Source organism: Heliangelus exortis, unplaced genomic scaffold (assembly GCF_036169615.1).
Source record: "Heliangelus exortis unplaced genomic scaffold, bHelExo1.hap1 Scaffold_281, whole genome shotgun sequence".
NCBI classification, from domain to species: domain Eukaryota; kingdom Metazoa; phylum Chordata; class Aves; order Apodiformes; family Trochilidae; genus Heliangelus; species Heliangelus exortis.
Window position 1 is genome coordinate 22,796 of NW_027285958.1, and position 16,049 is coordinate 38,844.

Here is a 16,049-nt window from a genome sequence, read left to right on the forward strand (position 1 = left end):
AATAAAAAAATGGTGGAAATAAAAAAATGTGGAAATAAAAAAAATGTGGAAATAAAAAAAATGTGGAAATAAAAAAATGTGGAAATAAAAAAAATGTGGAAATAAAAAAAATGTGGAAATAAAAGTGGAAATAAAAAGAGGAAATAAAAAAGTAGAAATAAAAAAATGTAGAAAATGTAAAAAATGGTGGAAATTTTAAAAATGTGGAAATAAAAAATGTGGAAATTTAAAATGTGGAAATCTAAAAAAAATGTGGAAATTTTAAAAAATGTGGGAAAAAATGGAAATAAAAAATTTGGAAAAAAATGTGGTGTAAACAAGAAATACGTGGAAACAAAAAAATGTGGGAATCAGGTGACGTGGGAATGGCAGAAGGTGTGGTGAAAATGAGTTTAGGGTGAAAAGCAGAGAGGGAATAGTGGAAATGTGAAAACTGTGGTGGAAAATAAGTTGTAATGAAAATCAGTTTATGAAATAAAAGAAATAAAAGCTCAGAGGTTGTGGAGATCGAAGAGGTGATGGTGGAAATCAGAGGTCATGGGGGTAATGGTAGGAATCAAGATGGAAATCAAAGGTAGAAATCAAGATTATAGTAAAAGTGTGTAAGATTATAGCAAAAAATTTAAAAATATGGTGAACATGGGAAGTTCTACCTCAACATGAGGAGAAATTTCTTCCCTGTGAGGGAAACAGCCCCGAGAAGTTGTGGAATCTCCTCCTCTGGTGGCTTCCAAACCCCCCTGGTGTCTCATCCCGGGCGATCCTGCTGGGACCGGGGGATCAAACTCCCCCAAACCCCAGATTTTAGGATTTTCTGACCCCTGTTTTATCGCCCTGAATTTATCAGAATGGGGATTTGCTTTAAAAAATACGTTTTTAATGGGTGTGCTGAGGGGAGCTGGGGGAGGAAGGGGCTGAGAGGAGACGGGGGTGGGGGAGCGGAGTCCTCAGTCTGTGGACTCCAGCACGGACTCGCTGAGGGCCAAATCCCAGTAGTGTTCTGCTCCGTGCTTCTTGAAGTGCTCCCGGGCCATGTTCTCCGTGGGGCACTGCTTGAATTTCATCTCCCCAAAGCTCCTGTCCTTGGCCGTGCCCTGGGGGAAAAAAAAAAAAAAAAAAATAAAAAAAATAAAGGAAAAGGGGACCGTTTTCCAACCCGTTCCACACGGATAAATTGATTTTTTTTTTAACTTCCCGGGTGGAAAAAGCCCGAGGTGGCAAAGCCAACATTTGTTTTTTTGCCTAAAAGGAGGGAGGTTTGGTGCTCCCTTCCTGGATTAACTCACCTCCCAAACCAGAGAGCATTTGTTTGTTTTCTTCACGGATTCCTCGTCGGACTCATCTTCATCTGAAATCAAGACAGACCAATAAAGCCAATTTTAGTCCCAAAAGCAGAGGATGGGCACGGAGACCCCTCCATTCCTCCCACACCCCCCAAAGTCTTACCCTTACCCTCCCCCTTCGTGTTGGAGGTTTGCTCATCCCACTTTATTCGATGAAGCATCAGACGTTTGAATTTCTTCTGTGCTTTGGGACCTGAGGGAAGAAGAGAGACAACAGCGACAAAAACTTCTTTAGAACTTCATTTTTTTGGCAACAGAAGCCAAACAACATCCATAAATACCCCTAAAGGCTTTCCCACATCTGCTCAGATCTGGATTTCCCCTCCCCACCTCCCAAAAATGAGCACAAAATCGTGAGGAACCAACCCAAACGGAGAGTGGAACTCAACCCATGAGCAGTGGGTTCTCCAACTGGATTACAGTTAGAGCTAACTTCATCACAGCCCTAATTAAGGGAGTTCCAAAGAGTCTCTCCTTAATTTCCTAATTATTCAGGGAAGTTTCTGGAATGCCAAGCTGTGACTAAAAACCCCACTGGAAGGTCCTCACCTCCTTCTACCACCACCACGTTTACGTCTTTGTGTAAAACCACCACCCCTGTTAAGTACAGCTGGCCAGCATTCGCCTCGATTTTGAACTTTTTAGCTGGATTGCTCAAGTTTCTGACCCTAGAAATAAAAAAAAAACAACAATAAATGTCCGTGGCAAAACAAAATGCCCACTGGTGATGAACATTTCCCCCTCCAGCTCCTCAGGCGCCTCGAAACAGCACCCGTTTTGTCACCCTCCCTTCCCCTTCTTCTATTTCCATCTTGAAATATTCTGATTTTTGGACACCAGACTTGAGCTCTGGCAGCTGGGAAGCCTCTCTGCCTCCTCCCAAACTTCAATCCCAGCTGAAATGCTCCAAATCTGACTTTTTTTTGTCTTATTTTTTGACACATTAACGGGATGAAGTCTGGGACACATTGTTGCTACGGGCTGGGAAAAGGTGAAGTTTGGAGATTGTTAGAGGTGGAATTTCTCCAATTTTGGATTTCCGTGCTCACCTGTAGACAGCAATGTGAACTCCCTGTGAAACATCTTCCTTCAGTTTTTTCACCTTCTTGGCTTTCCTCTGCTCTGCTGTCAGCTTTCTGGCAGCGTTGGCTTCTTCATGAGCTCTTGGGGGAGGGAAAGGGAAAGGCAGTGAATAAAACTCCAAAATAAGTTAAAACCCATTGAAAAAAAAAAAAATTAAAATGCAGGGTGTCTGTCCTCAGGGGGTCAACTCGAGGAGGCTCAACTAAGCTGCAAGAACAACAGGTAGAAAAATCGACATTTTTTGCTTTGCTGCCTGGCTTCAGGGCAGCATCCCAAAAATGACCAAAAATGACCAAAAAGAAGGGTACAACTTGCCACCTACTTCTGCCTCTTGGCCATCTGGGCTCTAACGTGAGCTTCCACCTTGGTGGGATCCTGAACAGCTTCTGTGCCCAGCACTCTCATCAAGTTGGAGATTCTTACTGGAAAAAAAAAAAAAAGGGAGAGGAGCTGTGAGGAGCTTCTGCAAACACCAGAAACCAACAAATCCCCAAATCCATGGAGGTTCTGCTGCCATGGGCCACGTTGGGCCATCCCAGAGCTGCTCTTTACCTTTGGGCTCTGGAGGTGGCATCAGGCCCAGCCTGACTTTTTCTTGCAGCTCCTTCTGGGCTTCCCTCCGAGTCTGTCGCCGTAATTTTTTCTGCTCTTTCTTAGTTAAATAAACCCCCAAGGTCACTGGCGTGTCACTGTCCACTGGGAGGGAAAAAAAAACCAGACCCTTGGCTTTGGGAGAAGCAATTGAAACCATTCCACCCAGAACCACTCCCCAAATTCCCCCTCAAACAGGGCAGAGCTTCCCCATTTCAATTTTTTTTGGAATATTTCAACCCGAAGCAGGGCGCTACCTGGGGGGTTGAGCTGTGCCGGGTGCTCCACGAGGTTAGTAATCCCAAAATATTCATCTTTCTTTGAGGATGTTCCACCTTTTCTAGAAAGGGAAGAGTGGGGTGTCACTCCAGAGTCACGACCCAAATTCCCACATTCCCTTCAACACAGAATTCCCTGCACCAGCCCCTGATTTCCTCCTCGCCCCCAAAATTTCCTCCTCGCCCCCAAAATTTCCTCCCCTGTGCCCAAAAATCAGCACCTGGCACCTCAGTGACTTACAAGTCAAGGCCGTTGGGGATGATGTAGGAGTCCCACCACTCAATCTCTGGGATCTCCCCTTCTTTCAGCTCCTTTTTTGGGGTGATAAGAGCCAATTTGGTGGAAGTGTGGATCCCTGTCTTCCTGGCAGCCTGCGAGATCTCTGCCTGCAGCTTCTCCAGTTGAGCCTGAGAGGAGGGGAAAAAAAGGCACAAAAATCATTCCAAGTCAATCCAGCCTTGGGGAAGGGCACAATCTGTCCCCACCTGCTGATTTATTTGGGGTTTGTTTGGTTTTGGTTTTTTTTTTTTTAACACAATCTGCATCAAAACAGAGAAGAAAGCAGACAGCACGTGATGTCTCAAGCTCACAAACCTCCCAAAAAACTTCTCTGATGATCATCCCAAAGGTATCAAATCCCTGGGTTTTTCTGTCTAAAAAAAAAAACCTAAAAAAACCTCTCCCTTTTCTCCCCCCCACCCCAAAATTTGGGCATTTTACAAAGATCCCTCCAAACCTTCCCCTCTTTTTCAGGCTGAGGGAAAGCCACCACCCTAACCATCTATTCCCTTGGGGCAATTTTCCGACCTTTTGTCAAAAATAAAGCAGGTTCTGTCATTCCACGTGCCTTCAGGCTAATTTGGGCAACTGTTTTACCCACTGGGGGTGTTGCTGGTGAATTTCTGAAGTGGGGAAAAGCTGCTTCCTCCAAGGTACCACCCAGGAGTAACCTCCAAGTACCTTCGTTCGTAACCTCTGGGCGATTTTCTCAAATTTCCCTTTTTCGTGGAACTTGAAGGTGCGTTTCTGCCGTTGGGCTGGGGTGATGGAGACCCGGGGGTCAAAGTAGGTGTTGGATTCCATGTCTTCTGAGGGTTTTTCCTTCAGCTGTTGTTTGAACTGTTCCCTCTTCACAGCTCTGATGTTGGCTTTGAGGGTCGGCATGCGATGAGTCAACTCGATCTCCTTCCCGCTGGCGTCAACCGTTCGGCCTTGCTCGTCCAGGATCAGGGGGGTTGGCTTGGTCTGATCCTTCAGCTCCACCTTCCTGGGGGCAAAAGAGACTTTGGGTTAATAAAAACAACCTGAGGAATTCCAAAGTAAAAAAAAAATGAGGGGTCTTTTCCACAGGAAGCACCAAACTGGGTGAAAAACTCCCCCCGAACGGTAGAGCTCTCCGGAAATCCCACACGGAGAAGTTGGGAGGATCTTCCCCATGGATGGAGTGAGCTCTCACCTCTTCTGGAATTTCCCCTCTTGGGTATTAAGTTTCACTGCTTTTGGGTGAAATTTTGCCTCTTTAATGGAAGTTTTTATCTCGTAAAGATGATTTCACCCCCTTCGTGTAAAATTTCACCCCCTTCGTGTAAAATTTCACCTCCCTCACATGAAATTTCACCTCCCTCACATGAAATTTCACCTCCCTCACATGAAATTTCACCTCCCTCACATGAAATTTCACCTCCCTCACATGAAATTTCACCTTCGTGTAAAATTCCACCTCCTTCTCATAAAATTTCCCCTCCTTCCCCGTAAAATTTCCCCTCCTTCCCATGAAATTTCACCTCCTTCCCATGAAATTTCACCCCTTCCCATGAAATTTCACCTCCTTTCCATAAAATTTCACCCCCTTCCCATAAAATTTCCCCTCCTTACCATAAAATTCCACCTCCTTCTCATGAAATTTCCCCTCCTTCCCGTAAAATTTCACCCCCTTCCTGTAAAATTTCACCCCTTCCCATAAAATTTCACCCCCTTCCCATAAAATTTCACCCCCTTCCCATAAAATTTCAGCTCCTTTCCATAAAATTTCACCCCTTCCCATAAAATTTCAGCTCCTTTCCATAAAATTTCACCCCTTCCCATAAAACTTCACCCCCTTCCCATAAAACTTCACCTTTCTCTTTAACACCAAACACAAAATTTTAGAGAAAAAAGGCAAAGTTGAATCCCAGCTCTTCCACACAGAATTCCACCTCTTCTGAAGAATTCCCTCTCTCTTGTACAAAACCTCACATTTTTCCTTCCCACACCCAAAACCTCCCCTCACTTATAGAACTTCCCCTCCTTCACACAAAACCCCCCCTCTTCCCCCTCCATTTTTCCTTCTTACTGTGACTTCCACACCCTTTGCATAAAACCCCCACTCCTCTTACACAAAACTCCACCTCTCCTGGAGGAAACCCCCCCCGTGCTGCTGCGAGCCCTGTGGCTACTCACGGGGGGGCAATGCCCATGGCATGGAGGTTGGCCAGTCCCACCATGTTGGCGTTGCCAATCAGCCCTGGTTTGAGGGCCAGCTGGGCCTGGATTCGGGCCTGGAGCTCAGCAGCCTTCCTGGCTTTCTCAATAGCATCATTCATGAAGGTGGCAGCTTGGGAGGGCTGGATGGTGTTGCCAATGGGGAGACGTTCAGACTGGGATGAAGAGGAGATTTTGGGCTGTGGGAGGAGAGAAGTGGAAGGGTTGGGGCCAGGTTTCAGGTGGAAAAAAGAAGGGCAAGGATTGGGGGGGGGTTTGTACCTGTGGTGTTGGAGGACTGATGAAACTCAGCTGTTTCTTCCTCTCCTCGATCTGCCTCGTGGCTGCCTCCATCATCTGCTTGATCTGGGGGGGAGAAAAGCGCCCGCTGCGGTTTCCTTCCCACCCTCAGAAGGAAAAAAAGGTCCTCAGTGCCCTGCTGGGAGGCAGGATCACAGCCAGATGCTCCAACCACCACCCCCCAGCTCCACGGAAGGGATAAGAGGGCAGGAGATCTCAAGCTGAGATCATTCACCCCACTTGATGGGAAGAGAAGACCCCAACTCGGCCCCCCCAAAAAAAAAACCACAGGCAAGAAATAAAAGCAGCAAACAGACCCTGAGGTGACTGGGATTTGCTCCCCCAGTTTGGGATGGGAATTAAAACAACTCCCAGGCTGGAAAAATCTGTATTTTGGCAGAGCTGGACTGACCTGCAGCTTGGTCAGCATCCCTGGGCTCTCTGATGGGGGGCCTGGAATGACCTCTGGCTCATCCTCCACCTCCTCAAACCGTGGGATGCGCCGCTTCTTGACCCCAGAAGATTCCTTGGAGACCTCTGAGTCATCACCAAACACATCCTAAAAGTAAAAAGACAAACCCATGGTGAAAAACCCCCAAGATTTCTCCTCCTGGCTGGTGTTTTAAGCTGAAAAAACCACCACAGCCTCGTGGCTGAGAGCTCCCAGGGCGGCCGAGCTCCCGCTAATCCCACGTGAAGCCTCCTGAGAAGCTTCAAGGATGATCCATGCAAGAGCCTGAAGGACAAGAGGCATCCCAAGGATGTGCCTGTGTGAAAGTTCTTTGGTTTGCTGGCTTTATTTTTATTTGTTTGTCTCTTTTTCATTGGCACTGAGGAGATTCAAGGCCTCGCTCAGTCGCTCGGATGAAAAAACCCCAAAAAAATAAAAAAAACCTGACTGAAAGTGGCTTCCAAGTCTTCCAACAAAGCCCCCAAAAAAAAAAGGGGTGAGGATGAAGGTGGGGGGCTCATCCTGGCAGTGGGGGGAGGGCTTTGGGTTGTTTGTGTGGAGGTGTTATTTGAAAAGAAAACCATACAGACCGTTGGGAAGCGATAGGTGCAATCCCCTCTTCACTACTGCAAATCCTAAAGGCCACTTCCTCAGCCAGACACAGGCACTTCCCAGGAAAACCTACAAGTTCAAGAGAAAGGACTTGCCCATAGTATAAAGGGTGGCAATGGTTTTACCTCCTGACACCTTCCCAAAGAAAGAAAAGAAAAAAAAAATAAAGAAAAGAGGGAAAAAAGAAAAAAAACGACGAAGCGAAAAGAAATCGAAGAGACAGAAGCAGAAAAACAAACACAAAACTTAAAAAAGAAAAAAAAAGGGGAAAAAAAAGCAAAGGGGGAAAAAAAAGCAAAGGGGGAAAAAAAAGCAAAGGGGGAAAAAAAAGCAAAGGGGGAAAAAAAAGCAAAGGGGGAAAAAAAAGCAAAGGGGGAAAAAAAAGCAAAGGGGGAAAAAAAAGCAAAGGGGGAAAAAAAAGCAAAGGGGGAAAAAAAAGCAAAGGGGGAAAAAAAAGCAAAGGGGGAAAAAAAAGCAAAGGGGGAAAAAAAAGCAAAGGGGGAAAAAAAAGCAAAGGGGGAAAAAAAAGCAAAGGGGGAAAAAAAAGCAAAGGGGGAAAAAAAAGCAAAGGGGGAAAAAAAAGCAAAGGGGGAAAAAAAAGCAAAGGGGGAAAAAAAAGCAAAGGGGGAAAAAAAAGCAAAGGGGGAAAAAAAAGCAAAGGGGGAAAAAAAAGCAAAGGGGGAAAAAAAAGCAAAGGGGGAAAAAAAAGCAAAGGGGGAAAAAAAAGCAAAGGGGGAAAAAAAAGCAAAGGGGGAAAAAAAAGCAAAGGGGGAAAAAAAAGCAAAGGGGGAAAAAAAAGCAAAGGGGGAAAAAAAAGCAAAGGGGGAAAAAAAAGCAAAGGGGGAAAAAAAAGCAAAGGGGGAAAAAAAAGCAAAGGGGGAAAAAAAAGCAAAGGGGGAAAAAAAAGCAAAGGGGGAAAAAAAAGCAAAGGGGGAAAAAAAAGCAAAGGGGGAAAAAAAAGCAAAGGGGGAAAAAAAAGCAAAGGGGGAAAAAAAAGCAAAGGGGGAAAAAAAAGCAAAGGGGGAAAAAAAAGCAAAGGGGGAAAAAAAAGCAAAGGGGGAAAAAAAAGCAAAGGGGGAAAAAAAAGCAAAGGGGGAAAAAAAAGCAAAGGGGGAAAAAAAAGCAAAGGGGGAAAAAAAAGCAAAGGGGGAAAAAAAAGCAAAGGGGGAAAAAAAAGCAAAGGGGGAAAAAAAAGCAAAGGGGGAAAAAAAAGCAAAGGGGGAAAAAAAAGCAAAGGGGGAAAAAAAAGCAAAGGGGGAAAAAAAAGCAAAGGGGGAAAAAAAAGCAAAGGGGGAAAAAAAAGCAAAGGGGGAAAAAAAAGCAAAGGGGGAAAAAAAAGCAAAGGGGGAAAAAAAAGCAAAGGGGGAAAAAAAAGCAAAGGGGGAAAAAAAAGCAAAGGGGGAAAAAAAAGCAAAGGGGGAAAAAAAAGCAAAGGGGGAAAAAAAAGCAAAGGGAAAAAAGCAAAGGGAAAAAAGCAAAGGGAAAAAAGCAAAGGGAAAAAAGCAAAGGGAAAAAAAGCAAAAGGAAAAAAGCAAAAGGGAAAAAAAGCAAAAGGAAAAAAAAAAAAAAGGAAAAAAAAACTGAAAGAAAAACCAAACAAACCAACCAAAAAAACAAAAAACAAAAAAACCAACAACCTAACCCCACCAGAAGGAACCAAGCTCCTGACCTGCTCCTCTCCAAGATCCTAAAAGGCTGGAATTCCACCCCAGTCCCTTCCCTGGGGGGTGTGAGGAAAACTGAACCTGAGAGCACCTCAGCTTCCAGATGGAAGAAATTCCAGGAGAGGGAATCCTGGAGGGAGAAGTCTTGGATTTGCCAGGTGGGACAGAGCTGTCACCACCCCAGGAGCCAAGAGGAGGAGGAGGAGGAGGAGGAGGAGGATGCTCTGTCACCTCCCTGCCTGGATCTGGGGAAGCCAAGGCCACCACGAGCCACTTGTGGCCACCACGAGCCACTTGTGGCCACCACGAGCCCCCTGGGGCCACCAAGATGTTTCCCTGGAGGGGATTTAATTCCCTTCTCCAGCAGAGCCCCTCAGCTGCTCCCTCCCTGATCCTGAAGGAAAAAAAAAAAGAGAGGACAAGAAACACCCAAGAAACACCAGATGGAGGCAACTGGAGAAGAAAATTAAGGAATAATCCCACCCCCTGCCCCCCCCATCCCCACTCCTGATGTTCTCATCTCTCCAGAACCTTCTCAAGAGGAAGAGGAACCCCCAACCCAACTGAAAATTTGCTGTGCTTTGGGGAAAGAACCAAAAGAAGGTGGAATCCCAGCAGGGAAATGCTTGAAAGATGATTTTTAGCACCAAACCTGAGCCCAGAGCTGGGCCACCTGAACCCAAAAACCCCTCTGGGAACATTTTTAAGATTTTTAGACACCTTGAGGAGATATTTCTGGCACTGGAAAAGCCTCAGGAAGAGACTGAGGGAAAAAAAAGAAGTTTTTGACAGAAAACTGAGAGGATGCAGCTGGTTCCTGAGATGCTGGGAGAGATTCAAGGCCTGACTGGGAATCAGCTCTCCTAGGGGATCAAAAATTTCCAACTCTTGGAAAAGAGGAACCTTGGAGAAAAAGCAAGGAAACTGAACTGTGTGAGAGGAGCTGCTTGGAAGGGTGGGAAAAATGCAATTCCAGATGGTGCTGAGCCAAATCTTCCAGGAAAGAAAGGAAATGAAACCAAGTTGGGATGCAGGAGACTTCCCAGGCAATCCCAAAGTGGGAGAAATGGCAGCAAGGGATTAAATCCCTGATGGAATTAACCCTGTGCTGGGAACCAAGACCCCCAGAAAGCTCCCTGGGATGATTCCTGATGGAAAAAGAGTAGAGGATGGGAACTGAGTGGATCAGCAAGGAGTGGGGAGTTGGGTGAAGAGCCCACCATGGCAAGAATAGAGCAACTGGGAGGGTGTGGGAGTGGAATCCCAAGCTCCCAGTGGGAACCAGCACCAAGAGAAAGAGAAACAGAGCTTTTTTGAGGTGATACCATGGCCAAACTTGGTAAAGAACCCCAAATTTCCACTTTTTTTTTAGGGAGTTTGGAAGAGCTAAAACCTCCCACACTTCACCCTGAAGTCTTTTCTCTTGAACCTTCAAGATGCACCTCTCTGGAAGAGGAAAGTGTGGCAGAGCAGCAGTGCTGCCTCAGGGGCCACTACCCACGGAGGACAAACCAACCAAAAAAAAAACCAAAAAGAAGCCACCAATGAGTCACCAATAACCAATCAATCAACCAATCAATCAATAATCACCTTGAGCTCTCGCTTGCGGGTGCGGTCGCTGTTGGACTTGGAGTGGCGGGAGCTCCGTCCTTCCTCCACTGCCTCGAAGAGTTTGTCCCACAAAACGAAGGGTGGAATCATCCAGGAAAGGTTTCAGGTGTCTGGAAGGAGGACAAAGGGGTTCAGTTTGGGATCTGCAGCCCGGGAGCAGCGGGAGAACCGGAAAATGGGTTTGGAAGGAAAGGTTGGAGCCTCCCCACAGCTCCCGAGCGGCACACGGGGAAACCCTGAGGGAGTTCAGGTCTGGATGAGGCCAAAACACCTGATTTAAATCATTATTTTTGGAGAAAATTCCATGAATTCCAAGTTAAATCTTCAATCTCTGCTTTTCAATTCCTTTTTCCTCCTCAGCTTTTAGCTCATATCCCAGGTTTCCCACCCTGTCTCAGCTGCCGTTGGGAATCGCCCAAACCCCCCCTGAGGCTGCATCAAAATCCCCCCAAAAACCTCAAACCCATCCCCAAAAACCTCAAACCCACCTCAAAAACCCCAAACCCATCACCCAAAAACTTTCCAAATCTGGGTCTTTTGGACTTCCTTTGTCATCATCCACCTCCACACCAACTGGAAAATGGGTTTGGAAGGAAAGGTTGGAGCCTCCCCCAAAGCTCCCGAGCGGCACACGGGGAAATCCTGAGGAGTCCAGGTCTGGATGAGGCCAAACACCTGATTTAAAATCATTATTTTTGACAACAATTTCATGAATTCCAAGTTAAATCCTTAATCTCTGCTTTTCAACTCATTTTTCCTTCTCATTTTAGCTCATACCCCAAATTTTCCATCCTGTCCCAGCTGCCGTTGGGAATCGCCAAAACCCACCCCTGAGGCTGCATCAAAATCCCCCCAAAAAACCTCAAAACCACCTCGCAAACCCCCAAACTCATCCCAAAAAACCTCAAATCCAGTCCCAAAAACTTTCCAAATCTGGGTCTTTGGACTTCCTTTCATCATCCACCTCCACACCTAACTGGAAAATGGGTTTGGAGGAAAGGTTGGGAGCCTCCCCGAGCGGCACAGCGGGAAACCCTGAGGGATCCAGGTCTGGATGAGGGCCAAACAACAAAAATCCCATGAATTCCAAGTTAAATCCTCAGTCTCAGCTTTTCAACTCATTTTTCTCCTCAGTTTTCAGCTCATATCCCAGGTTTTCCACCCTGTCCCAGCTGCCATTGGGAATCGCCCAAACCCACCCTGAGGCTTCATCAAAATCCCCCCAAAAACCTCAAATCCACCTCAAAACCCCCAAACCCATCCCAAAAACCTCAAACCCATCCCAAAAACTTTCCAAATCTGGGTCTTTTGGACTTCCTTTCATCATCCACCTCCACACCAACTGGAAAATGGGTTTGGAAGGAAAGGTTGGAGCCTCCCCAAAGCTCCCGAGCGGCACACGGGGAAACCCTGAGGGATCCAGGTCTGGATGAGGCCAAACACCTGATTTAAATCATTATTTTTGACAAAAATTCCATGAATTCCAAGTTAAATCTTCAATCTCTGCTTTTCAACTCATTTTTCTCCTCAGTTTTTAGCTCATATCCCAGATTTTCCACCCTGTCCCAGCTGCCGTTGGGAATCGCCCAAACCCACCCTGAGGCTGCATCAAAATCCCCCCAAAAACCTCAAACCCATCCCAAAAACCTCAAATCCACCTCAAAAACCCCAAACCCATCCCAAAATCTCCCAAATCTGGGTCTTTTGGACTTCCTTTCCTCCACCCCAAGCCCATTCCACACCTCCACCCCCTCCAGCAGCCACCACAACCCCAGCCCCACCCCGACTCCTCCCGGAATCTCTTGTGAGAGAGATTTGGAGCTTTTCACCCCAAAATTCACCCCAAAAAGGTTTAGGGGGGGCACCCACCAGCTGCTTTCTTTTTGTCCATCCCTTTCCCCACGCAGTTGAGTGCTGCTGTCACCACTGTGGGCTCAGAGAAGCCCAAAACTCTCTTCACTGTCTTCTCAATCCATGGTTTCAGCTCATCCAGTTCCCTCTTGGACAGAGACATCTTGGCCAGGAGCTCCAAAAATTCCTTTATTTTGCTTCACCCTGGAGAAAAAAAACCCAAAAAATCATCCAGCAATCAGAAAAAACCCACATTGACACCTGGGGGGTTCAATGAAGGTTTTTTTTCTCTCAGAGGTGGTGGCCAATGTTTTATTTCTAAAATAAAAAATAAAGCAGGGGAGGAATAAAGACCCCAAATCTGCCTTTTAACCCCCCCCCCCCCCACCCTTCTGGCTCTTTGTTAATTTTTTAATTAAGCCCCAAACTGCTTCAGACACTCAGAGGTCCCAGCTCAGCTGGCAACCCCCAAATTAATTTTTTTTCAAAGAAAAAAAAAAATAGGAAACCATTTCCCTTCGAAAGTCTCTGGCTGTCTGCAACTTGTATTTAATTAATTTGATTTAATTTATCTCCTGGAGCTGAAAAGAGAAGAAAATCTCCTGAAGGGAAGGGCTGGCTGATAGCAGAGTTTCTTCCCCACTCCAAAAAGCTGCAGAAAATCAAGGATATTATAAAGAAAATTAAGAAATCTCATCAATTCTGGTTATTACCCCCCAAAATTGGGAATTAACAGCCCAGGGGGTCACTCTAATGAGGTCTCTCTTAATTAAAACCTGGGAACAGCCACCACGAGCCACAAATCCCCAGCCTGAAAGCAGCAGCAGAGGGCTCAGTGCTCCCTCTGCCAAAAAAAAACCCCTTAAAACTTCCCATTTTACACTTTCCACAGCTCCAAAACCTCCTAAACAGAGAATTTCCCTTCTCAACCCCAAGAGCTGACACCGAAGGACCCGGGAGGTCCCGACTGAAGGTGAAGGGGGGGGGGTTCGGTCCAATTCCTTCCTTCTAAGATTAAAAAAAACACCCCAAAAATTCCCCTCGGGGTGCCCGAAACCCAACCCCTCCCAAACCCCCCCAAAACCGGACCCAAACCACCCCCACGGGACCGGGATCCCGGGTGCTCCTCACCCCCCGGGTACCGGCAGAACCCACACCCGGTTCCCCCCTTTCCCGGGAGCTGCAAAGAGCGGGAAAACCCCAAGGAGGAGGCGAAAAACCCGGGAGCCGCGGCCTCCGCGCTCCGATCCCCTCAGGAGCGGCGGCTCCGCTGCTTCCTTCCCCTTCCCCGGCCCCTTCCCGCCTTTTCCTGAGGTAAATTCCCCGGTTTTTCCCTCACCGGACAGCGGGGGGGGGGGAGGGGGGGGCACAGCCCCGGGGAGGCCCCGACCCGCTCCCTGCGGCCGCTCTGACGGTGTCGGGACGTCAGGAGGAGGCGGAAGCGGAAACGGCGGCGGAAGCGGAAGCGGCGGCCCGAGGAAGCGGAAGCAGCGGCCGCCTGAGGAAGCGCCGGGGGGTGGCGGGAAGGAGGGAAAAGGCAGGAAGGGAAAAAGGGGGAAGGCGGCGGAAATTCGCGAGGAGGGGGGAACCGGGGCTTTTTCTGAGGAAAAAAAAAAAGGAAGGAAATGGGTAAAAAGGTTAAAAAAAAAAAAAAAAATCTCCTGAGGGAAGCGGCTCCCAAACAAACGGAGGAGACGCGGCCTACCGGAAGTAGACGCGTAGGGCGTGGCTCAGATCACGTGTGTGTAACCACGTGGTTCCTGTCACGTGGAGGAGTGGGCGTGGCTTCACCCCGGAAGTCCCCGCTCCCCCCGCCGCACTCAGCCCGCGCTCTTTGGGGTTTTTTTTTTTCCTTATTTTATTGAGGTTTTTTTTGCCTTTTAATCGTTTTTTTTTTTTGGCTTTTCAGGCCCCTAACAGCCCAGCCAAGGGTCCTGCCGGTTGACCCGTCCCAAAAAGGCGATTTTCCGCCCCATTTCCGCGTTATAAACCCGCCGGCAGGCCTCGTAAGCCACGCGCTGCCGGCGCCTGCAGGGCTTCTCGTAGTAACGGCGGCGCCGGAAAATCTCCTCGATGAGCCCGTCCTGGGTCAGGATCCTGAGGGGAAAACCGAGAGAAAAAAGGGGAAAAAAAAAAAAAAAAATCACCCCCAATTCCCCGGTGCCTTTCGTTCCCTCCCGAAGCCCCCTCAGGACGCTCCCAAATCCTTCGAGGTTCCCCCCAAATCCCTCAGGGCTCCCCCCAGATCCCCGTTACCTGTTCAGGACCCCGTAGGCCGCCTCCACGTTCTCGTTTTGGACCATCACGGTTCGGCCCACGAACCTCAGGTGGTTCGCCATGGCTGAGGGGAAAAAGGGGGGGAGGAGAGGGGGTTTGGGACGGGAATTGCCCCAAAATCCCCCCCGGGAACGCGTCCGGGATCCCCCTCCTAAACTCTCCACCCCCCCTTTAAGCGAACCCCCCCTCCGCTGTCACAGAAGTCGCGATATGAGCGCGACATCGCACCTGGTACCGCCCACTGCGCCGCGCCGGAAGCGGAAGTAGAGGGGGAGGAAGTAGCAGGAAGTTGCGTCACGGAGTGGGAGGGGCGAGGAAATTGGGCTAAGGAGGGGGTGGTTTAGGCCAAAAGGTCAAAGGGCACGAGGGGGGGGGGGGACACCCAAAGGTGCCACCAGCACCCCCTGAAGGACAGGACCCCCCCCCAAAAAAAGTGAGACACGCCCCAAGGTGTCCCCCCCCCATATAAGCCCCTCCCCCACCTGACCCCCCCCCCCCCCCCAAGCACAAGACCCCCCCCAAAATTTGTGTTACCCCCCCCAAAGTGCAACCCCCACCCCCACGTGTGTCCCCCCCACCCCCCCAAAAGGGACAAGACCCCCCCCAAAATTTGTGTCACCCCCCCACACGTCACCCCCCCCCCAAGGACAAGACCCCCCCCCCCTAAAATTTGTGTCACCCCCCCCAAAGTGCAACCCCCACCCCCACGTGTCCCCCCCCCCACCCCCCCAAAACGGACAAGACCCCCCCCCAAAATTTGTGTCACCCCCCCAAAATACAATCCCCCCCCATATGACCCCTTCCCCTCCCCCCAAGGACAAGACCCCCCCCCCAAAATTTGTGCCACCTCCCCCCCCATGTCCCACCCCCCCCCTCCAAGGACAAGACCCCCCCCCAAAATTTGTGCCACCCCCCCAAAGTACAAACCCCCCCCATATGACCCCTCCCCCCCCCCCAAGGACAAGACCCCCCCCAAAATTTGTGGCACCCCCCCAAAGTGCAACCCCCACCCCCACGTGTGTCCCCCCCACCCCCCCCAAGGGACAAGACCCCCCCCCAAAATTTATGCCACCCCCCCAAAGTACAATCCCCCCCCATATGACCCCTTCCCCCCCCCCAAGGACAAGACCCCCCCTAAAATTTGTGCCACCTCCCCCCCCATGTCCCACCCCCCCCCTCCAAGGACAAGACCCCCCCCAAAATTTATGCCACCCCCCCAAAGTACAATCCCCCCCCCATATGACCCCTTCCCCCCCCCAAGGGACAAGACCCCCCCCAAAAAATTTGTGGCACCCCCCAAAGTGCAGCCCCCCCCCATGTGTCCCCCCTCACCCCCCCCAAGAACAAGACCCCCCCCCAAAATTTGTGCCACCCCCCCAAAACAAATCCCCCCCCCAAAGCACAGGAGACCTCCAGCCAGCTCAGCCCCCCCGGGGGGGTTATTTTATTTTTGGGGGGGTCTCACACACAGATTTGGTTCCCCCCCCCCACCCCAAAATGAAAAAAAGAGGGGGGAGGGGATTGTGC

General features: G+C 49.0%; 2 protein-coding genes across 5 annotated transcripts; both read right to left on the bottom strand.

The window, feature by feature from the left end:
• Window positions 1–855: 855 nt before the first annotated feature.
• Window positions 856–10,522, bottom strand: PRPF3 (pre-mRNA processing factor 3). 4 transcript variants are annotated; one of them, XM_071732649.1, is made up of 14 exons: window positions 10,374–10,522; window positions 6,469–6,615; window positions 6,039–6,122; window positions 5,736–5,956; window positions 4,257–4,563; window positions 3,537–3,703; window positions 3,275–3,357; window positions 2,979–3,122; window positions 2,749–2,848; window positions 2,393–2,506; window positions 1,893–2,011; window positions 1,453–1,536; window positions 1,287–1,348; window positions 856–1,094 (listed from the first exon to the last, which is right to left on the bottom strand). In XM_071732649.1, exons 1-14 carry the CDS (start codon window positions 10,482–10,484, stop codon window positions 948–950), a joined length of 1,890 nt encoding a protein of 629 aa, XP_071588750.1. In that variant the 5' UTR covers window positions 10,485–10,522; the 3' UTR covers window positions 856–947. The 4 variants fall into 4 exon arrangements, with proteins under 4 accessions (XP_071588750.1, XP_071588749.1, XP_071588753.1 ...); XM_071732648.1 differs by having other exon boundaries at window positions 1,447–1,536; XM_071732652.1 differs by having other exon boundaries at window positions 6,039–6,163; window positions 10,374–10,401.
• Window positions 10,523–14,094: 3,572 nt separating this feature from the next.
• Window positions 14,095–14,836, bottom strand: MRPS21 (mitochondrial ribosomal protein S21). The gene is made up of 3 exons (XM_071732647.1): window positions 14,751–14,836; window positions 14,502–14,586; window positions 14,095–14,342 (listed from the first exon to the last, which is right to left on the bottom strand). Exons 2-3 carry the CDS (start codon window positions 14,582–14,584, stop codon window positions 14,159–14,161), a joined length of 267 nt encoding a protein of 88 aa, XP_071588748.1. The 5' UTR covers window positions 14,585–14,586; window positions 14,751–14,836; the 3' UTR covers window positions 14,095–14,158.
• Window positions 14,837–16,049: the final 1,213 nt, after the last annotated feature.